General features: G+C 41.1%; 1 protein-coding gene across 1 annotated transcript in view; it reads right to left on the bottom strand.

Moving 5' to 3' along the window:
* MYO1D (myosin ID) overlaps positions 1-24376 on the bottom strand; it is a 349561-nt gene that overhangs the window by 237024 nt on the left and 88161 nt on the right. The window contains exons 2-8 of the mRNA XM_088028373.1: positions 13920-14128; positions 11302-11395; positions 9208-9373; positions 7717-7770; positions 6136-6231; positions 3177-3293; positions 1084-1287 (exon numbers count right to left, since the gene is read on the bottom strand). Of these exons, the coding sequence (XP_087884499.1) occupies positions 1084-1287; positions 3177-3293; positions 6136-6231; positions 7717-7770; positions 9208-9373; positions 11302-11395; positions 13920-14128 (940 nt within the window). The remainder of the gene's footprint in view (positions 1-1083; positions 1288-3176; positions 3294-6135; positions 6232-7716; positions 7771-9207; positions 9374-11301; positions 11396-13919; positions 14129-24376) is intronic.

Raw genomic sequence — 24376 nt, 5'->3', positions numbered from 1 at the left:
AAACACAGCCCGTCTCAAATCATCTTTCCCCCATTTCTACGCTACCTGCCATCATCTTTGTCGGATACTGAAATATCCCCGTAACCGTCTCCCTGCTTCCGTTCCCACCCACAGAAGATTCACCATACGTGAGCGATTGCTTTAAAAATGCAGACTCGCTGTCATTGCCTCTGCTTAGAATCCTCCACTCTTCACTGCACTTGGATAAATCCAAATTCCTCTTGAGACTAAAAACCAAGCCTGGGACTTAGAAGAGTCAAGATGGAGAATACACGGCCATCTAATCAACCAGCAACAAAGAAAAAGAAAACAAGGAAATGTGAACTTGGAAACATAACACATTTGCCACGCAGACAACAGACCAAGGGTTAAAGTGATGAGCTCTTACAAACAGGCAACAAAACAGCAAGCAGCCCTGAGGAAAATGTACAAGGGACACACCAGGCGATTCCCAGAGTGGATTTAAATACCTTACAAGCATATGGAAAGATGCTCAAATCCACTGGCAAGGAAAATGAAAGTAACCATGAGGTACTCCTGTACACCCATAAAGTCAGTCCATTTAAAGTTTAAAATCAGTGTATCCTTTGATGTGGTGAGCTCATTCCTGGGAGTCTGTCCAGTGGGAATAAGAGCGCTGGTGTGTACGGACACACACACAGGATACGGCAGCATTATTTCCCGTGGCAGAAAAAGGAAACAAGGTGAACGACTTAAGGGGAGGATGGTTACTAACTCATGGCATCATCCCCACACAGACACAAAACACAGGGATGAGAACTCCCTCAGCTGCCCCGAGTCGGTCTTCATCAAACACTGGTGGGCAAAGCAAAATGGAGGGCGGTGAGAGGGCCCGTGCAGGCATCATTAGCTTCCCAGTTAGTCGGATTCACTCTCCTCAGAACGCTTCCTGAGAGCGATGCTCACAGTCAGGGCATTTTATTGAGACCGTGATGGTCCAAAAACACACCATTCTAGGTTCTAAAAGCCTGAGCCCACTTTCTTGGAACGTCTGGACGCATCCTCACGGAAGTTCACTAAAACTGCATCCCCAGGCCGAGCAACGTCAGTTAAAAATCCCACCTTAGCAAAGGCATCCCTGCCATAGCTAGCTTCCTGCTCCGTGTGCTGCTTGTCAATGATGTCGCGCCCTGTGGCCACCGTCCGGTAGAGAAGGGCCTTCTCGACCACGTCCGTCTTGGTGGAGAGCAATTCTGCTATGATAGATACAACCTTGCCATTTTCAATGAGAGGCGTGTCGCCATCCACCACAAATTTTAAATTTCCCTACACCAGAGAGAAAAAAACAAGACGCCATTTCCAGCAAGATTCTGAAACATTATGTCAGGGATATATCTGCCAATTAAAGATAAAATTCAAAGTGACCTTGTTCGCAGCACTGATTTTCTTAAATACGTTACCCATATATAAAAACCTAGCGCTTCATCCATCTTTCCTCTCTTCTCTAGACACTGATCTATCTCTTAATTTTCAGCATTTGTTTTTGATGGAGAGAGGTTTTTACATTTTTATGTAGTCGAATCTATGAATCTTTTGCTTTGGGGTTTCTTTTACTTTGGTGTCATACTTAGACCTTTCCCACTCCAAAGATTTTATAAATATTCAATATTTTCTTTGAATACACAGCTTTTCCCCTTACATTTAAACTTTTAACTCACTTAGAATTTATGTTGCTAAGTGGTGCAAAGAATCTAACTTTATTTTTTCAGATGGTTAGTTAGTTGCTCCAGCACCATTTACTGAATGGCTGAGCTTTTCCTCCTGATTTGAAATGTCACCTTTAGGGGCGCCTGGGTGGCTCAGTTCCTTGAGCATCTGCCTTCGGCTCAGGTCAGGATCCCAGGGTCCTGGGATCGAGCCCTGTGTCGGGCTCCCTGCTCAGCAGGGACTCTGCTTCTCCCTCTCCCTCTGCCCCTCGCCCCAATCATGCTCTCTTTCTCTCTCTTTCAAATAAATAAATAGAATCTTAAAAAAAACTGAAATGTCACCTTTATTATATATTAAATTCCCCCAAGCTTCTGAGTCTATTTATATTTTACTTGTTCAATAAGCAATAAATACTTATCAACCCTCTACCAACTGTCCAGCACATCAACCAATGTTGATTAATCTGATGACATATCTGAGCAACAAGTTTTAAAGTACTGCCACTTTTACTATCGTTTTAAATCTGGCAGAATTGGTTGTATCCTCTCTGCCTTTCCCCCTACACTACTACTCTTCTTTAGTACATTTTATTTGATCTTCTTACATGTTTATTGGTCCAGGTAAATTCTAGGGCCATTATGTCAACTTAAAAAATAAAAGTCCTGTTTGGATTCTGAAGGATATTGTTGCACTTTATTTATAAACTGGCTGAAAGAACGGGACAATTTATAACGTTCAAGTCTTCCTAGTTAGGAACATTTACTTACAATAACATTTATATTGCCCTATGATATTTTTCATATAGGTCCTGCCCATTTCATTAAGAATTAAATCTTGCCACATTAAAGTGAAAGGTAAGTTTTATTCCAGATTTGAATTCATGGTGTCACTCATTTCTTCTAAGGTTACATGTTCACTATATTTTCAACGTCTATAATTATATACACAGGAATGAGAGAAATCTGACACATGGCCCTTGACCTGAGTTTGCTGTAGTGTAGTGCAGCTTGACTGGGCCAGGAGTTGGCCATCTTATCTACCCAGTTAGCCACCATGTATTGGCTGCGCCTTTGGGCCAGTTGTGCCACCCCCTTAGGGCTCATTTCCCAACCTGAAAAATGAGATGATCAGGATTCCAGTTCTGATAATTTATGATTCTACGCTTCAAGTGCTACTGGAAATGTATTCTGTTCAAAAGATTTTAGCTTATACCACTGGTAGTCATATCATTACTGAATTCTTTTATCCTCAAATGAAACAGTGCAAAATCTGACATACCAGTAAGACAATGAATTAAAGCTAAGTTTCAAAACCTACAGTGGCTTCAAAAATCCCTCATAATATTATAAAATGGAGAGAACCACAGATACAGTAATTGCTTCAAAACGTAAGAGAAATTTTCTTTATATAAATTAGTTTTTAAATCTGCAGGGGAAAAGCAAAATCTTCTGAAAGAGCATCCTGTCTCCACAGGGAGGCAACATATTCTGAAAGGTGTCCCTACTCACCAAGTGAAGAATGGCTGCCAGAATCTTATACACAGTTTGAGTCTCCTCAGGTTTGAAGCCAATTACTTTCATGGCATCAGCTACTACTTTGAATTCTGCAGCATCATTGATAGAAGACTGGGAAAGAAAATGGAAAACTCAAAGTCACTGACATTACATACGGGCATTAAAATCTAACAATTATGAGACTACATTCGAGTTTAGCCAAGGTCTTGATGCTTTTGTAGTAAGTCACTGAGTACCCCGAGAAAATAAAATTATTTCAGGAGTGGAAATATCACTCAGCACACAAAATATCCATTTGTGTGTGAGAGCCACCATCACACAAAATAGGCGTGACATACTTTTCTGGAATCTTCAGTGAGGGAGCAAGTCCTGAGCTGCTTCACAGAAGCTGACTGCCACTCTGTGATGAGTGAAGAAAACATGGGATGGGAATCACAAATGCAAATACTGACCATGGGAGCCTCTCAAAGACATACGCCTGACTATTGTTGCCTATGGCTTTTTGTTCCACAATTAGTCTTGTAAAGTCTGGGAAAAATACTCCCTTCTCTTGGATGGTCAGGCTTTTTACTTCACAGGTGAGGAAAAGAAGGCCCCCCTCCCCCAAAGCAGAGTGGGCTGCCTCAATCATTCAGCAAGCTATTAGATATTCTGGGACCACAACCACTTCTCACGAACATTTGGTGCATCAGATCTTCTAACTGGTTCGAGACTGAATGTTTGTATCCCCCCAAAATTCATATGTTGAAATCCTGATATCCCCCTCCCCAAAAGGTGATGGAATTAGGAGGTAGGGCCTTTGGGAGGTAATTAGGTCATGAGGGTGGAGCCCTCAATAAATGGGATTAGTGCCACTGTAAGAGGCCCTAAAGATTCCTCATCCCTTCTGCCCTGTGAGGACATAGGGAAGGCTCCGTCTATAAACCAGGAAGAAGGCCCTCATCAAATCTGTAGGTGCCTTAATCTTTGACTCCCCAGCCTCTAGAACAGTGAAAAATGAACATTTGTTGTATATAAGCCACCCAATTTATGGTATTTTGTTGTAGTAGCCCAAACTGGAACAATCAAAGATAAATTGCCAGCCTCGAGGAGCTATAGCCATCAGGTTGGAAATACCAACACGTCAGCAGAAATTTACAGTGAAGCAATGGTAACGGCCTATCTCAAGAAAGTTTTCCCAGAGCAGCAGCTGCAGAGGGCCTGACTGATCTTTTCCTCAGTGCATTTCTCCTCTGGCAGGGACACAGAGGAGCTGGCCTGATGCTCATCTTTTGAGGAGGCACACGGGAAGGGGTCCTCTGTGCCTGATGGGCTTGCTTTCCGTGGGGGTGCGACGTGATCGGGCCAAAAGTATTTTGGTCAGTAAGACAATTTGATTAAAGAGGAACATTTCTGGTCATTGGCTTTTTAAGTGCTGGTTTCACAATCCCTTCTGCATCTCTGAGCGCTTTTGGCCTACTCTCAGAAAGCTCAAGTGTTGCCCTCTATTGTCTTGTTTTCAATTAATTTTCACCCAGACATCCCACTCTGAGATGACTGTAAAAGTAAAACAAAACAAAACAAAAAAACCCATGCAACTTGAATGTCAAACAATGGAAAGTTAATTGGGAAAGGCTAAATATCATTTATTTCTATGCACGGCAATAAAAATACAGCTAATCAGGTAATGCAGGTATAATTCGCTTTAGATGAATAATAGAAATAAAAAAGGAAACACCTCCCACATCTTAGATCCTTTTCCTTTCCTTTTAAAAATTCTTTTATTTCTCCCCGACTACAAGAGCAATGCATTTTCTATTACAAAACAAATTTAAAACATGGAAAAGTACAAGAACACAGATACCTGGACTCTCATCCATCCAGAATCAGTAATTAAAACCTTCCCTCCATATCTTATTTTATGGATTTATGTACCTTTCTCTGACAAAGTAGGATAATATTGTAATTACCAGTTTATAGTCTACCATCAACAGGCTACTATATCATTAGGATGAGCTGTAAAGTGACTAGCAGAACACTAATTAGAAATAAAAGAGCAGAAAAGCATCTGCATATGGGAGTGCAAAAGGCCCACATGCAAGTGAAGGGAAAAAAAACTAAAAATTTGAAGGCTGAATAGAAATGCTCCAGGGTCACAAAACTATTTCCAGGATATATCAAAATCAGTACTTGAAAAAACAGGGAATGGAGGAGATTTTTGATACTCATTTTCAATTAGGGTGTTTTTTTTTTTTAATTTTTATTATTATGTTAATCACCATACATTACATCATTAGTTGTTTTTTTTTTAAAGATTTATTTATTTGACAGAGAGAGACACAGCGAGAGAGGGAACACGAGCAGGGGGAGTGGGAGAGGGAGACGCAGGCTTCCCGCTGAGCAGGGAGCCCGATGCGGGACTCCATCCCAGGACCGTGGGATCATGACCTGAGCCGAAGGCAGACGCTTAACGAATGAGCCACCCAGGCGCCCACACCATTAGTTTTTGATGTAGTGTTCCATGATTCATTGTTTGTGCATAACACCCAGTGCTCCACGTAGAACGTGCCCTCTTTAATACCCATCACCAGGGTGCTTTTAAAGTTCCTTCTGTCTTCCCAACTTGCCTGGGGGGGGGGGGCAAACCATATGGCATCTTCCTCTGAGGTGGATTTCCTAATCATATCAATATTTTTACAGTGTCAAAAGGAATAGGATTAAAAATTGAAAAAAACCCACAAGATCACAAGAGAGAAACTTTATTCCCGTCAGATGGCAATGAAACACAGAAATGGTTATTAAGTGAAGTTGTTGAAGTGAAGTTGCAGTGAGTCTCTGTCCCTGAGAATTTAAAAACCAGAATGGAAGAAAAGAGCCACTCATTTGCTTAAAGGCAGCAGGCTGGACCAGAGAATCACTTAATATCCCCTCTGGTTTTTTGTCTGATTCTATATTTCAGAGAGGAAGCCCTTACCTTTAATTGAGCGCCTACATGGATATAGTTGTAGGATGACAGGGATTTCTGGAGATGTAGAGAGCGTAGCATCTGCTCTGAACCTCCCTGAAGTAGCTGAAAAAAATATTTAATTAGAAATAAATTGGCAAAATACACGCTGAGCCAAGTACATCAAATATTATAACAATGGTAATCTTGCTTTTACTATGGTCATTTGTTAAACAGGAGCTTATGCGTTGTGGTGGTCACTTGCTTAGCGGCCTTATTATCCAAACAAGATAGAGCTGTGTTTCAGAATTCAGAAAAAGTCAATATTGCCGTGGAAGTAAGAGGTATCAGCAGGCAGTCACATGCTGAATCACGCTGGAAACAAATAGCCTTTCCTCGTCAATCTCTATGTCAGGAAAGGAGCACCACTGGATACCCATGACTGAAGGGCTGAACAAAGACAAGTTTTAACACAGTCATCCAAGTAGGAAAAACACTGGGAAGAGCTTATGGGTTCTAGACATGAAAAGAACTCTTTTATATTCGGTAGAAAAATAGTTTAAGGAAAACATGGGGAATTGTCAACAAAAACATGAATACAATATGGATGGGTAGCCCTTATTTATAGAACATGCCTTTGGAAGGCGCTACGTTTAAATTTTCTACATTAAACTGTATGCTTTGTTTTACTTAAAAGGTATAATTATCAGATTTTCGAAAGTGATCTTTTAAAACTAAGTATACCAGAACTTGTATATACAAATGAGCACTGTCTATTAAAGCAGTTACCTAGAAAAAATTAAACTCGGCTGAATTGTATTCAACTTACGCTGTCACTGCTCCATCACCTGCAGAGACGGTTTCCACATGGAAATCAATCTTACTGATCTGTAGTTTTACTTTTAAAAAAAATCCCAAACAGCATTGCTTCATTTGATCACCCACTTAATTTCTTAGCACTGGTTCATGTTACTTGGGGCTTTAAAAATTTTAATTATGTATTGTACTTGTTCTCTGAGCATAGACTTGTTAACAGAAAGGCTACTTTAAAAGATTCTGACTTTGACTTTAAAAGCATTCTTAAAAGAGGTATCAAATTTTTTTCTAAGCAATCACAGCTTTGATGGGATAAAGACGACAATTCTCCCTTGAATTCATAATTGTTTTAAGTAATCATATTGCTTTACAGCCTCCATGAGCAAAATAAACTGAAGTTGTATTCCTGTCTCTGGGCTCCCAAGTATGGGAACAACAGCTTCAATTCAAAATAAAACACAATTAATTTAACATATCCGGAATTTACCGTTTCAAAAATTTTTACAGGTATTAAACTGTTCTCTACATTGCCAAAAGATGGAGGTGATGCTCAACCAAGGCAGTCAAGTCATCTGGTGGGTTAACCACCTGCTCGCTCTTTATAATAATCATGCTCATCAAATATCTGAAGCAGCACGTGGGCTACGGTGTGTGCACGCATGTACATGTGTGTAATGTGTCCTGGGCCAATGGAGGCAAAGGAGGCACAGGACAGGGAAGAGTCCCAACATAAAATATTCATTCCCTGTACAACTGGGCCAATGATGGATTACCTGCACAGCAGCAGATACTAACCTGATAAAAAGAATGAAAGCTTCTTTCTCCTGGCTGTTGCACAATCACTCGAGACTAAAAAAAACCCCAAAAACCCACATTAAATCATTAATCTGAGAATGCACCCCGAAAACAAAGGGCAAGCCAAGTTCTCAGGAAATTGCCTATCAATAGTGCTTTTTTTTTTTAAGATTTTATTTATTTGACAGAGAGAGACACAGTGGGAGAGGGAACACAAGCAGGGGCAGTGGGAGAGGGAGAAGCAGACTTCCCGCTGAGCAGGGAGCCCGATGTGGGACTCGATCCCAGGACCCTGGGATCATGACCTGAGCCGAAGGCAGACGCTTAATGACTGAGCCACCCAGGCGCCCTCAATAGTGTATTTAAATGTCCTAAAGACCCCATGGATTACCCACCTAAAACTAGGCCTCCTGTGGGGTTTTCTGTGCAACTTTTACTATTCTTTTTACTGCTTAAAACAGAATTCCCTAAACTTTATGAAAGTGAAGCTTTTTTTTTTTTTTTTTTAACCTGGAGGCTAAAGATGGGATTTTTAGGGGGAAGAGGATTGGACGTGGGAGAACAGGAAAGGATGTTCAGGGTCCCCAGGGTCTGCTGGCATTTCAAAGAGCAATGCCTTATGTCCTGCAGTAAAATCAGTTGAGCAAAACCAGTCTATGGAGGCCCCTACCTTAGATGGCTCCCAAAAGCCTGCTCTGAGAGGTCTCACAGTGTACGTTCATTCAGAGGGGTCCTTTTGAGGGACTCTACACGTAAAGTGAAGCCACGAAACATTTTGGAAAAAGACTGATGACACCAGGCATTTCCAGTCCTTTTGTAACTGACACTGATAAAAACCCTTATTTCCTTAACAGTCTGACATCGATTTAACAAACAAAAACAGATTATGCTGCGTTACACTGCCATAAAAGATGCTATGAACAAATAGAAACTAGAAGAAAATGAGATTCAGATTCATTAAAATAAATATACATGGAAGTATCAAGTCAGTATGTTGTATACCTTAAATGTGCGTGGTGTCAAATGTCAATTATATCTCACTTAAAAAAAGAGAGTTGTATGGGCATGATTCTGTGAAAAGAGCGTCATTTCAGGGAATGGGTGTGCTGGTTCTTCTGCGATGCGTTCAGGACAACAGCAGGAAAACATATGGGCAATGGTGATGTGTCAAAAGAGTAGAACTGATTAGTCCTAGATTGTGTTTTGGTCAAATCTTACCCAGAAGTTAGCACGCATTCACATACTACTCCCACTCCTGGCCACACACACACACCTAAATCCTTATCTACGAAGCCCAAACTTTTTCCACCCTGATATTGTAGCAGCTAAGAAGAGTATCTTGTCACAGAAAAGGAACTGAGGAACAGGAAGGGAGGGAGGATAGGATTTAAAGCTACTTTTAAGTAATTTTAAAAATTCTATACACGCGATTAGGTTTAAAAAAAATTCAGCACTGGAAAACATTACCCTCAGAAATTAAGCACATTTTACCTTCTCCAATAAGTAGTTATTGATATGTCCACCAATAGGATCCCCTTTGAAATCAAAGTTGATATCCATGTATTTTCCAAACCTACTTGAGTTGTCATTACGGTTGGTTTTGGCATTTCCGAAAGCTTCCAAGACACAGTTGGACTTAAGCAACATATTCTTCACTCTTTGACACAGATAAATGAAAGTCATTATAAAAAGTTTAGAGGCTGGGCCTTTTAGAAAAACCAGATTTTTTTAAAGCACATCCAAACATTTATACAAAGATGCCGACTGCAGCATTGTTTGCAATATTAAAGCAAACCCTAAATGTCCACTAGTAGGGTTGGATAAAAAACTTTTCTCCTAGTATAGGATGCATTGACAGAGAAAGAGGTCCAGAATAAACTAATGAATGAGGAATTAGGTTGTAAAATAACATGTGTTGCAGGGTCTTTGTGTGTCTGTGCATGTGTCCATGTGAGTGTGTGTGGGCAGGCACATAGTTCAGTAAATGCTTAAAAATCTGGAAAGGCTAGTACATTTCACTATAGGGACCTAGCTTGACAGGGTAATGTAGATTGGGATTTCAGGGGACTTCCACCTTGGACAAAATGCTGTAATTTTTAGTTTTTAAGTGAACATGTTTTATTGACAAAGAAAAATCTTAAAAAGATGTGTTGTGAAAAGAATGGGTGACACATTCATTCCTTATTCAATGAATGCTAACTTTCTATAGCACAGTCTCTCCCAATGGATACTTTTTAACTTTATGCTGGTCCTTTGTTTTCATTTCCCTGGCAAAACTCTTCTAGCATGGCTACACCTGTAGGAATCACACTGGCCATTGAAATAAGCTAATGTAGCAGATCCTCTATGACTCTAAGTCACCCCATAACCCTGCCAGCTTCTCTCCTCCCACATGAAAGTATACTTTTAAAATGTGGGGAGGGGGGACTGCACGCTTATGGTAAACAAGGGTGACCATCTTTAAAACTATAGTAAGATATGCCCATGAAACACCAGTCAATGTACACATGCCTGACTCTACCATACCAACTGGCTGTAGAAATAAAGTTAGTTCTCCCGAGCTTCTGTGGAGATTCAGATAACTGACTCATATTCGTGTCTTCATCATAGGAGATTGCAAATTCAGAATCAGAAGTGGGGATGTGTCACAGTCAAGAAAAAGGCCTCTTTGACCTCCAGCCCAGTTATGTAGAAATGAGGAAAGCCCTGGAAGGGTAAGTCTAGTCTACACAGCCTTCTTTCGTACCAACCCCGCATCCTTTCTTTTCTAGTCGTAAACTGAAGGCTGAGATGTGCATGCGGAGGGAACTCTTCCGAAAACAAATACTGAGCTTCACACTAGCAACTCTGAAAACCTTTTTTTCTCTCAAAAAGTGCACACCATAGAAGAAAGTTAAGTCATGTTACTTTATTGCCACATTTCTTTCTTAAAACAAAACAAAACAAAACAAAACAAAGAATCAACCCATCCATTCGTTCCTTACAAATGGATTAAGAAAATACTACGTGGCGCAAATGGATTAAGAAAATACTACGTGGTGCTCGGTGCTAAAAGCCGGGTCCTGCAGACAGCGCCCAGCAGCCTGCATCCTTGTACGCTGACAGCAGCCTGGCATGAAACTTAAAAAGAAAAGGGAATCATTCTAGTGCTTCTAATATCAGGGGTTCGGGCTGTGACAATGCAATTCAGGGAAGGCATGGTTCTGAGTCCTGGAGCCCCCTTTCCCTCCGGGAACCCAGGGCTCCTCAGAAGACAGCATAAAAAAGACAACTTGAACAATGACATCTACCCGCGGGAACACCCTAGCTGAGCACGTGTGACACTGAAGGCAGCAGTTACAGGTGGAGTGGGAAAACTTTCATCTCTTGCAGCATTACCTTGTTTCCTATCTAGGTAAAGTTTACCAAAGCAGTATTTCTCTACGAAGAAGGGAATATAGATATAGGGTAACACAGATCAAAGGGCAGAGACAATAGTAAATCATCAACAAATGCTGGCTCCGTATGGGAGCTTCGGCCCCAGCAAGTGTGTGTAGAAAGCGAAGCCCCAAAGAGAGCGTCTCCCCATCTTCACACCGCCCTTACCTCTCCACCTCGGCTCTCTGGCTGGGGTTGGTGATGGCCGCGATGTACTGCATAATGTACTTACTGGCTTCCGTCTTACCCGCACCACTCTCCCCTGTGGGAAAAGTTGTGCAAGGCTTAACACTGTCACTGGAACCAACAGTAAGCTGACTTGTAACAGAAGAGTTGCAAATTTTGATGTTATTTACTTAAAACTTTTATGTTACATTGTTTGCTTTTTTTTTTTGAGTTATTTCCTCCCGTCTTGATACAGTCTAGGTTCTAACAGCTCTGAAAATGCTGAGAAAAAAATGACTATTAGAGAAGTAAAATAACAAACAGATTACAAGTTAAGATGTACTAAGTAGAAAATATCAAGGGATAAAATGGGGTAAATGAATTCCTGAGACCAGTCTTGGTGCTTGGCAGTGACTTTTAAGCACAGCAGAAATGAAACAAGCTAATGACTCAAACACTGGCCATGGCTAAGTTCATATAACTTTTTTTTTTGAAGATTTTATTTATTTATTTGACACAGAGAGAGACACAGCGAGAGAGGGAACACAAGCAGGGGGAGTGGGAGAGGGAGAAGCAGGCCTCCTGCGGAGCAGGGAGCCCGACGCAGGGTTTGATCCCAGGACCCTGGGACTATGACCTGAGCCGAAAGCAGACACTTAATGACTCAGCCACCCAGGCACCCCAGTTCATATAACCTTATGCTCTACAGCAAAATTTCTTTTCATCTTAACAAGGATGAAATATTCCTTCCAAAAATTAAAGTCAGAGCAATTTTAGTGAAAATAAAACCAAACCAAACAGCAAGCTCCCAGACATGGTGTCACAGGAAAAGCGGGACAACTGGTATAAGGTGAGCAGAAGGGATCAGTTTAGAATGAGCTCCCCCAATTTTTAAATGTGTATGCCTTTTGACCCCCAAATTCCACTTGTAGAAATTTATACTACAGAAATAGTAAAAATACTAATGGGATCAAATAAGAATTATAATCTTTAAAGATTTAAGGAGTATTTCTGCAGACTATACTGTGTGTGTGTCACAGCTGAACCCTGCAAATAACATGCCTGTCAGTAGAGGACTGGGCAGATATTCAATGGAATACTGCACAGGTGTAAGTCCCCCACTTCTATATACATGCTAATGAAAAGATGTCCACTCCAAAGGCGCCTGGGTGGCTCAGTTGGTTAAGTGGCTGCCTTCAGCTCAGGTCATGATCTCAGGGTCCTGGGACTGAGCCCCGCATTGGGCTCCCTGCTCAGCAGGAAGCCTGCTTCTCCCTCTCCCTCTGCCTCTCCCCTGGCTTGTGCTCTCTCTCTCAAATAAATAAAATCTTAAAAAAAGAAAGAAAGAAAGAAAAGATGTCCACTCCATAGTGTTAAAACAGAAAAACAAGTTACATAATAGCAGTTAGAACATAATTCTGTATCACAGTTACACATTTATAATTTAATATGCATGTATGACTATATGTGTTATACACAGAAAAATGTATAAAAAGGATAAACACTAAATTCACAGCTGTTACTGCTGGAGTTTTGGGGGTAACAAGGTATTCAAAGGGGAGAGACTTTTTGCTTTTACTTTATATGCTTAAATGATTGATTACTCCCTCCCTCCTTTTATAATCAGGTAGTATAGCTTTACATAATTGAATATAATGTAGTCCTAGGATATGATTCTCCAACACTAAGTTACTGTAACTCCTCTGACCCTTCATAATTTTCTCATCTATAAAGTAGAAACACAACTGTCTTAGCACTCAGAATTGTTTTGATAACCAAAATGGAATAAGGGTCATAAAAGCAGTTTTACAAGTATAAAGCCCCTAATGCAGATGTGAGGTATTATTAGCACCAAAATACATTCCCACAGTGTAGGAGAGGCCATCCTGGGTCAGCGGGCAGATACTTTCCCTATCCCCAATTCACACTACACGAGATTCCGCGAAGAGCTCAGCTCCAGCTCTCGGGCACACAGGGTCTATCACCTGTCTCTGCTCCGTAGGCTTCGAAGCTCCAGCCTCCAGCTGGGACAGCCCATTTCTGGTCCCTGTGCCTGGATGGCCCGTGACACTAACTCCCACTCGCCAATCTGACTTTGAGTTGTACCTCAGAACTTCATTTTCTTCCTTTCATTCTGCTGTTATTTAAAATAACCTTTTTGGGGCACCTGGGTGGCTCAGTTGGTTGAGCGTCTGCTTTCGGCTCAGGTCATGATCTCAGGGTCCTGGGATGGAGCCCTGCGTTGGGCTCTCTGCTCGGCGGGGAGTCTGCTTCTCCCTCTGCCTGCCTCTCTCTCTGACAGATAAAGAAATAAAAATCTTCTAAAAAAAATAACCTTTGTTACATTTTATCCAGTACTTTTATGTCCTTGAGACGGGAGGAAGAATCTTTCATGATCAGAAGTCCATCCACATGTAACATGGATTTATAAATGAACCAAGACTAGACATCTGTCAGAAATGATCTGGTGTTCACTGCAAATTTTTTTCTCCTATAAAACTGCTTACGTTTCTAACTTCCAAAAAAAAAAAAAAAGATCTATTCAACAGTTTGGATCCTTGAGTACCTAATAAGTTAAATGCATTTTGACCTTGAAAGTACAGGGGATCCCCTCTGAATACCTGATATCACAATACAAGTGTCTTTTGAGCGCCTCTTCATAGCTTTGTAAGCAGCATCAGCAATTGCAAAAAGATGAGGAGGTCTCTCGTACAGCTCACGTCCTTTATACTGCTCGATTGTGTCCCTCCCATAGATGTTCAAAGACTTGTAAGGATTCACAGAAACAACGACTTCTCCAATGAATGTGTAGATGCGCCCTTTTTCAAACCTGTACAGAAGCAAAAGAAACAGAAGAGTAGCTGTGGTTATATAGAAATGCTGTCTTTCCTAAGTCTCATTTCTAAGAAGATCCAAGTGTCCCAGGAACAGTTTCTGAACTGACATTTCATTGATTCTGAATTTAATTTGAGACAATGCTTAAGGTTGTACCCCTTCAGATGCTGCTGGTAGAAAAGACCAGTAGGAGTTAAAAGCCAAGAAAGAAGAAAGAATGTCATTTGGGGGAGGCTGGATATTCCCTATTTCCAAATACAAAAGGACCAGAAAGGGCTCTACACTAAGAGCTCTAGTAAGAAAAGAAACAAAAGTTAAAGCAGGTCTTGTAATCTACTTAGCCAGATTTGCAATTATGAAGACAACTGTCCCAATACATTTCTTTTGTTCTTCCTCTTGAAACCACACTAAAATGTCAGTAAAAGGAGTAGGAACGCTGAAATTCATAACAGAGAGAATGGTACAGGAGATGCTTTTGGCACACATCAAATTCATTATTTTAAACGACTGCCTTAAAATTTCATGGTATAGATTATCATTCTTTATTCAATCATCCCCCTTCCTTCCTGCTATTATGAATAATACTGTAGAAAATACTACTGACACATAATCTTACAAATCACTGCTTTTATTTCTGTGGGGAAGCTAGTTGAAAGGTATGTGTATTTTTAAAAGTATTTATAATATGATAGCACCTTTTTACCATAAAACGCTAGCACGCTGCCCCATAGATGATTTGGATGTCTAACTGCACATAGATATATGTGATAAATGATTACACAAGCATAGAAAAATATGGAAGACCACTTGTTATGTTTTATGTGCCCTTTTATACATACAACAGGGTGATGAGGAGGAAGGCCATGTGGGTGGATGGAAGGAAGCCACAGGAACAAAGAAAAAAAAAGAGTAAAAAAAAAAACCACACCACAACCTGGCATATGATATGACTGCGACTGCACAAAATTATGTGTCTATATTTACAAAGAAAAAATTTAAATCTAAAACTTAGAAAACCCGTATCTATTCACCCTATATACATTAACCGACACATATAGACATCCATCAACCAGGCCAACACCCAAATGGAGGTTTCTACACAAGCTGTTGCCAACACACGCCCCCTGCTGAAAGGCACAGGTAGACACAGTTTGTATCCGAGAATGAAGGGAGTGCCGAGACGGGCAAAATGCTCATCCACAGACAGCAACAGTGCCTCGAAGCACGCTTGCTTAGGACCAGTGCAGCAGGGCAAGAACCCTCAACTTCCTTCACAATGGAATGAAGGCTGTTGGCTATAATTAGGAGTGGAAACAAGCAGATGCTGATAATGTCAACAATAAATTAAAGCCAAGATTTTTATTAATTAGTGTATATTTAAATAAAAGCTATTAATAACCACGTTAAGGTTGTCTTGTGCATTTTTCTACTATGGTTTTCCTATGAATCCCCCCCTCATTGTTGGACAGAGTTTACATGGTGGTTAAAAGCCTGGACTCTGGGGTCCTCTACATCTGGGTCTGAATGCTCACACTGCAAATATAAGAGCTGTGAGACCTTGTGAAAGCTACCTCACCTCCATGTGTTTCAGATTCATCTGTAAAATGGAGATAATTATACCCACTGAATCCCTCTGGCATTGAGTAAGTACTTAAAAAAAAAAGGGCAATTAATCTTAAGCTTCCAATTATGCTCTGCATGAAAAATATTTTTAATAAACGCTTTTAATGTATGGTGATTAACATAATAAAAATTTAAAAAATAACACAATTAAAAAATAAACACTTATTTTATATTAACATTGCTACTTAAATCACAGCAATCCCTACACATGAGGAATTAATTCAATGATCATGATCTGATTCCCCGACTCAGCTGTTAATCAACGAACGGCAAATCACAAGCAAAATGTCCACATAACTCATGTTCAAACACCCACAAAAATAATAAAAAGCTAAGGTTCACTACCCAAGCCTTTCTGGCTTAACCTGCAAATTTGCAGGACACGCTCAACAGCTGTCTTCAAGGATAAGAATTAAAAGGACATGATTCCTTCGTTTTAGAAACAATGTCCAACCAGGAAAAAAAAATAAAGAAGGATGTTAGGAAAAAAAAAGATTACCTCACAAGTCTGGAACTCTGTGAACTGAGACACAGCAAATAGCATCTGAGATCAGAATGCTGGTGTAAGACTCCAGGTCTGCCTAATGACCAAATTCCATTTTATTTCAAATGGAATATTTTGCCTATCAAAACTTCTAGACATGTTTGTAAAACACAATTAAAATACATGTATGAACCATCAAATCCAAAACTGTTAATGTGAAGATAGTGGCAAAGGGTCAACAAAATATAGTATTAAATACAATACTTCGGTAATTTATAAAATGTCAGAAACTTGTTTGAAAGTCTGGTTATCACAGACGAAGCTTTCGATTTGGTTAAGGCTTAAAATCACCGCGAGATGGCGCCAGTATACACTTTAACACCAGTGCAGTATTGCAGTTTGCTTTTGGAAAGCCTTGGGTTAAGAAGTTAGCACTCAGGTAATGTAGTCACCTGCTTGGTATGCCTCCGTAAGGAACTACTGTAATTATTCTCAATGACAAATAGGGTGATACCATCTCTTACAAAAGACCAAGGAATGCATTTTTATGCCTTCTTTGTGAAAAGCTTTTATGACAAACTTTTATAATGCATTCTTCAAACATTTATTCAATATCTACTATGTGCCAGACACCAGGCCTGACTCTGGGAATTAAAAAAATGAATAAAGAGCAGGGAAGTATTGCAAATAAATAATAACAACATGACAGGTAAGATAATAAAGGTATGCACTGTGTTGGCAAAGATGATCACAACACACCCCTTCCCACGAGGAACCCAAAGAGTACGCAAAGTCCAGAGCAAAGCCCACGAGGCCTTTTGTGCTCTGTCCTCCATATTTCCTTTCACTCGACTCTCCTAACTACCCACGACACACAGACCTATCAAACCCTCCCTATCCCCCTCTCTGTCTCAGTCACTCCTGCTGTTACATTAATGAGCTACTTAGAGTACCCAAGGCTTGTTACAGTTCATGGTTTGGCCACGGGGTTTATTCTGCCTACAATACCCTCTCCCCACCCAGTCTCTTCTTCACCCATCTGCTCAGTCCATTCTCACTCTTTTCAAAAGCCTACGCCTCAGCTCCCCCAGGAAGTCACTCTTGATACGCCCATTTCCAACACTGACATTTTGGTCTTCGCTCTGTTCAGATGTTTTTTCTTTAGAACTTCCAAAATACTTAAAATAGCTTAACAGCGATTGATTTTTAAAACTCGATTTCTTGGGGTACCTGGGTGGCTCAGTTGGTTGAGCGTCTGACTCTTGATTTCGGCTCAGGTCATGATCTCAGAGTGAGATCGAGCCCTGCATTGGCTCGTGCTAGGCGTGGAGCCTGCTGAAGATTCTCTCTCTCCCTCTGCTCCTCCCCCACCCAAGGTTCACACACACTCTCTTTCCCTTTCTAAAAAAAACCCCAAAGAACAACAAAACCTCAATTTCTTTAAGAAGTTTAAAGATAATTACTGACTGGGCCAGGTATTTTCACTGGCTTCTGAATGAAACAAGAAGGTTCTAAAAGTTTTTTTAAGTTTATTTTTCTAAATTTATTTATTTTACAGAAGGCACATGCAGGGGAAGCAGCAGGCAGAGGGAGAGGGAGAAGCAGGCTCCCTGCAGACCTAGGGAGCCCCACACAGGGCTTGATTCCAGGACCCCAGGACCACAACCTGAGCTGAAGGCAGACACTCAAATGACTGAGCCATCCAGGTGCCCCAAGTTTATTTATTTTTTAGTAATCTCTACATCCAACGTGGGGCTCGAACTCACAACCCCAAGATCAAGAGTCACTTGTTCTTCTGACTGAGCCAGCCAGGGGCCCCTAAAACATGTTTGAACTAATGAGTAGCCATGAAGAAGATGTAAAGGTAATGCCTTCGGAGGACAACAGTCTTGTACAGGAATTCTGGAACATTTTTTTTAAAAAAATATTTGCATTAATTCGCACATCATTTATACAAAAATTAAGGTACAACAGGAAGTTGAGATATACGGGGCTCCTTCACATCAGTCAAGGGCACAACCGTACAAGTATGACCCTGGGGAGTGAGGTGTGTATACATCAACTGATCCTACAGGTAATGAAGTGCTAGCTGAGGACTAAGGCGAGCTCCACAGGAACTTCAGTGTGAAGGCAGAACCACATGGCAAGACTGGAAGGACAGGAGGGAGGCTGGCCTTCCTAGAGCAGAAAGCCCGTGTCAGGGAATGTCAGGCAACAGCTGGGTAAGTAGGAGGGAGCTGGATTCTACTGCTGTGAAAGGCTCTGAAAGCCAGGCTGGGAAGGTTTAAATTCGACGTGACTGGAAACAAGGAATCAGGGAAGACTCTTCTAGCTGAAGAGGTCAATGAGGCCGAGAATGGCAGCAGAAAGGAGAGAAAGGGAAATGTGAGTTACTTCAAAGGGAAATTGGACAGAATCCAAACACTTACTGAACATGAAGGGCAAACATATATTTAACTTTGAGCTGGGTGGAGGAGAAGAGGGAATTTACTTCAGATGATGAGATTTCAGAGGTACCCTCGAGGCTTCCAAGGTTGGTTCACCCACTAACAGAATTCAGTGTTGTCCTTGGCTGACTACTTAACATGAAATCAATTACAATCAGGAGGAAAATTATCTGTGAATAGTATACTAAGTATTCAAGAGAATCTTCATTCATGAGTAAATATTACTTATTTCATGAGAATGTATGCTTTCAGATAGGAGGGGCTTAATCACATTGATTTGGCCTGTTTTCCTTCCCTCTTCAATGTACATGAAATCCTGAGTTGCTGGGAACATTCATGTTGCCCAGGAAACGTGTTCACCTGCACAAGCCATCTCTCTGCCTTCTACTATCTCCTCAAGCAACTCCAGCCTGCTGCCCAAAGCTAGTTCTCAACGACACTGCTGAATCCCCCGGCTGATTCTCTGTCTTCACCTTACTTGGTGTCTCAGCAGCCTCTGACACTGACTCTTGCTTCAACACACTCTTCTCGTGGCTTCTCTGGGGCCACCTTCTCTGAGTGTTCCTCCTCTATCTCCTTTGCTGGCCCCTCCTTTTCTCATGATCTCTAAACACTCAGGTTTTCTAGGGTTGGGTCCTGGATCAACTTCAAATACCACCTAAGGGACTACTGTTTAAGGAGGAGAGAGTATGGTTATCTTGGCCTGATTGCACCCTCTGAAAATCATCAAGAACAGCAAAACGAAACAAAGCCAGACAACATTACCTACTAGGAAACAAAAACCCAGCCATGACTCTGACATATGATCTATGAAGGATGGGTGGAAGTGCCACGAAAAGTCGACATAGTTGAGGGAGGTCGCTGAGAGAGAAGAAGCACCTTGGCAAACGCCAGGCCCTGGAGCAGAATTCTCCAGAAGTAGGCTGTTCAATGTTACAGGAAAAAAGTAGGCAAAGAAACTGACAGACAAAGGGCAGATCAAGAATACCCACGAAAAATAAGTATGTCAGGAAGGAGAAAAATTATGGTAAAATATTTCTGCACGAAAGCAAAGAACGTAAAAATAATATATCCCATTAAACCAAGAGATCAAAGAAAACATTTAAAAATAGAGAAATCATGTTTCAAACCATTTTTTGGAAAAGGAGACAGGAAACCAGAAGAGCTCAAGGAAACAGAAGAGGAGAAAACCTCACAGAAATGAAGGCTACACTACCAGACAGGAGAATGGGCGTGGATACTGCCGGACACAGGGGCGAGAAGAAAAGGCGGAGAAAAGTGAGCAAAACAACGTGGAAAAACAAAGTTGAAGCAGAAAGAAGGAAAGTATAGAAGAGGGAGATAACGGAGATCACATGACAGGTGTTCCTGAAGACTTTGGTATGATAATGGTGAGCTTTCAAAGCAGCCAACAAAGATGCCAATAATGCATGTCAATGGACAGTGTTAGAAAACAGACCAGGCCCCTGGAAAAACAAAGACCATGGATCATTAGCACCATGGCTTGAACTGTGGCCTCCCCCCAGAAAAGATACGTTGAAGTCCTAATCCCTGGTACCCGTGAAAGTGTCCTTATTTAGAAACAGAGCTTTGCAGATGGAATCAAGATGAAGTCATCAGAGTGGGCCCAAATCCAACATGACTGGGTTATGAGAAGAGGAAAGCGCCACGTGACAGGGAGGACACCATGTGATGACAAAGGCAGACAGATGCAAGCCAAGGTCACTCCCAGAAGCTGGGAAGAGGCAAGGAAGGATGTCTCTCCTACCGGTTTCAGACACAGCATGGCCCTTGACTTGGGACTTCTAGCCTTCAGAACTGTGAGATAAGGAGTGTCTCATCTTTTAAGCCACCCAGTTTGTGGTATTTTGTTATAGCAACTCTAGGAAATGAATACAACTAGTTATACCGAAATAAATTCCATGAAAATGGCCTGATTTCACTTACATTTAAAGAAATGCAAATCAAACCAACAATATGGCACAATTTTCTCCAGGTCGAGAATGTACATAGTGAACAGCGTCAGCAAGAACACGAGGTCACAGGTGTCTTCCCTGTCGCAGGTATCATCTTCGTTGGCGTGACTTCCTTTTAATCCATTCTCCATAAAATATAAATCTAAATGCTCATTCCTATCCTTAAATCTTTTCAGTGGGAAGCCTTGATATGAGGTCAATCTGACATCCAGATGTTGGCTTATCTCATGCCAACTACTCCTGATGACTGTGCTCTGGCCAAGAATAAAACAAGATCTGTCCCCACCTAAAGTGCCCTGTCCACCAGCATCCCATGCTTGTTCCCTCTATGGTAGTCAGCACAAGAAGTTTCTTGTTTGTTTTCTGTCTCCAGAGGAGTACAGACCATACTTACCTTGTTCATTGCTTTATCTTCAGCACGCAATATAGTGCCTGGAACTTATAAGAGCTGGTTAAATATTTGAGGAATTAAAAAAATGAAGGGATGAAGGAATGAGTCCCCTTAGCCTACCTCCGTTCTCTCAGCAAATGGTTTGCATCCCATTTATGGAGAAAATTCAGGCCATCAAGTGTGTAAGACTTTAAATCACCTAGGTACCATCATTACTTTTTAAAAAAAATTATGTACTTAATTTCACTTTTCTTATTTCCTTATGAGTCAAACATGGGAGGTGGGGAGATTAAGTACAGCACGATATCACCTAGTTTTTAATGGGCCACATCCCTATGTTCTACCAGAAAAAAACATTTCCTTTCACATGCGCAGCTTCGAGTAATCTAGATACAAATAGTAACTTATATTCCAGGAAAATATAATTAAAATAGAATCTACTCTGACTCACCCTCCGAGACAGGTTTTTCACTGTTAGGGAAGGAAGTTGCAAAGTGTTGGGGGGGTTGACTTGGAACTGGAGGTATCAGTTTGAACTCGGCATATGTGGTGGGGCATAGGGAATGGAAAGGGAGAGAGAGATGTATGTGCACACACATTTCCTAGCTCTGTCTTCTGAGGAAGCTTAGAAGCAATGACACCCAGATGTTGGCTTGTATTCTTAACTAAAAAGACCCAGGATCCCGTGGAGAAAAGTGGATTCTGGAGCTGGGGCAGGGGAAGTATAAGATGAGTCTGGAATACCTTGTTGAGCCAGAAAGTAGGGAAGTACTCAGAGAATGACAGCAACTTGTCAAAAGAAACAGGAACCAAAGTGAATGGGCTCCCACTGGCCAAATCTGGAACCACATGAGCACTGAAATAAGTAATATCAGAAACATCATAATCCCCCGAATAAAATCAGAATCTATGAGCCCAGACTGATATAAAATAGAAGTGAACTGGAGAAGGAAAAGCCCTTCCTTAGAGTAGAATGACAACTAAGAAATACAGAAGGAATGATGTTAGAAAATGATCTGTGCATGCAAAAACCAGTAGTTGAAAGTGTGATGAGGAATGGGGTATTTGCATAGCTGCAAAGTATCTCCCCACAAATTACTTAGCAATTACAAAGGGAAAGACAACTAATTTTACAGGAGAGAAATGCTGTGACCACCTAAACCATGTGCTCAAAGTTACTGTCACCACTACTGATGCAAACTGACATGTGTGCCTGTATCATTAATTTTATGTGAGGCGCCCCAAACATTCGGTCAAACAGTATCCTGGGGTGCCTGTGCAGGTGTTGCTGGATAAGAGTAACATCAGAATCAGTGGACTGACAATAGCCAAACTGTGGAAAGAGCCAAGATGTCCATCGACAGATAAATGGATAAAGAAGATGTGGTATATATACACAATGGAATATTATGCAGCCATCAAAAGGAATGAGATCTTGCCATTTGCAATGACGTGGATGGAACTAGAGGGTGTTATGCTGAGTGAAATAAGTCAATCAGAGAAAGACATGTATCATATGACCTCACTGATAGGAGGAATTCTTAATCTCAGGAAACAAACTGAGGGTTGCTGGAGTGGTGGGGGGTGGGAGGGATGGGGTGGCTGGGTGATAAGACATTGGGGAGGGTATGTGCTATGGTGAGCGCTGTGAATTGTGCAAGACTGTTGAATCACAGATCTGTACTTCTGAAACAAATAATGCAACATATGTTAAGAAAAAAGAAAAAGAAGACAGCAGGAGGGGAAGAATGAAGGCAAGTAAGTCAGAGGGGGAGACGAACCATGAGAGACGATGGACTCTGAAAAACAAACAGGGTTCTAGAGGGGAGGAGGGTAGGGGGATGGGTTAGCCTGGTGATGGGTATTAAAGAGGGCACATTCTGCGTGGAGCACCGGGTGTTATGCACAAACAATGAATCATGGAACACTACATCAAAAACTAATGATGTAATATATGGTGATTAACATAATAAAAAAAAAACAGAATCAGTGGACCTAACAGAGTGCCCTCCCCGGTGTGGGTGGGCCTCATCCAATCCAGAAGGCCTGATTAGAATAAAAGCGTGACTCAGAAACAATGCTTTGTCTCTCAGCTTCACTGTCTCTGAGCTGGGACACAGGTCTCCTGCCCTCATATCCAGGCTCAGACTAGAACTTGCACCACTGGCTCTCCTGGGACTCCAGCCTGCCGACTGCAGAGTTGGGACTTCTCGGCCTCTGTAACTGTGCTGGCCAAAAAAAAATCTCTCCAAATGTGTGTATATAGACACACACATATCCTACTGGTTCTTTATCTCTGGAGTTGGACTAATACAGATTTTGTACCAAGAGTGGTTGTAGAGGGACAGAATCTTAAGAATGAGGTTTCTGAGTTAGTTCTGGAGTTTCGGGAACTGGCTCTCTGATCAGATTTTTTAAAAAAGATTTATTTATTTAAGAGAAAGAGAGAGAGAGAGAGAGCATGAGCAGGAGGGGCAGAGGGAGAGGGAGAGTGAATCTCAAGCAGACTCCACACTGAGTGTGGAACCTAATGCGGGGCTTGAGCCCAGGACCCTGAGATCATGACCTGAGCTAAAATCAAAGAGTTGGATGCTTAACCAACTGACCCACCTAGGCACCCCAGGTTTTTATTTTGAATAGACAATACAGGCTCTTAGTAAAAGATTCAGAAAATATAAATGATCAGACAGTGGAAAGTGTTTCTCATTTTTCTCATTTTCCCACAGTCTCCCTTGCCAGAGGCAGCCACTGCTACTGGATTTCTGTGAATTTTTCTAGAAAGAGGTTATGCATACACACACATATATAATCTTTTTTACATGAATGACATTTTTCTAATTAAAATATGTATCTTGGTGATAGTTTCGTGGAAGTAAATAGAGAAAAGCCTCATTTTTTATGCCTGCATAGTATTTCATTTCGGGATGAATATACAATAACATATTTAATTAGTCCCTATTGGACTTTTAGGCTGTTACTAATCTTTTCTACTACGAACAATGCAACTGTAAATACAATGGCATCTATTTCTTTGTGCATATGTGTACATATTCCTGTAGAACACATTTCTAGAACTGAAGTTGCCAGGTCAAAGGATACGTACAATTTAAATTTGTGAATTTTTGCCAAATTCTTCTCCAGAGAGGCTGCTGTAGCAATTCGTACTTCCACCTACAGTTTGTTTGCTGGGTGTGGATTTTTAAACCAACAACGCTGGCCCATATCAGAAGGACAGCTTATAATGCAGTTTTAATTTCAAAGTACACCAAACTTTGACCCCTTTCTTTATTGATGTACCAAACTTATGCAATGCTCATTAGCT

Source organism: Eumetopias jubatus, unplaced genomic scaffold (genome assembly GCF_037043125.1).
Source record: "Eumetopias jubatus isolate StellerSeaLion01/CBP00866 unplaced genomic scaffold, mEumJub1_p1.0 scaffold_10, whole genome shotgun sequence".
Classification (NCBI taxonomy): domain Eukaryota; kingdom Metazoa; phylum Chordata; class Mammalia; order Carnivora; family Otariidae; genus Eumetopias; species Eumetopias jubatus.
The sequence above is the reverse complement of the archived record's forward strand: the minus strand, read 5'-3'. Positions and strand labels throughout refer to the sequence as shown.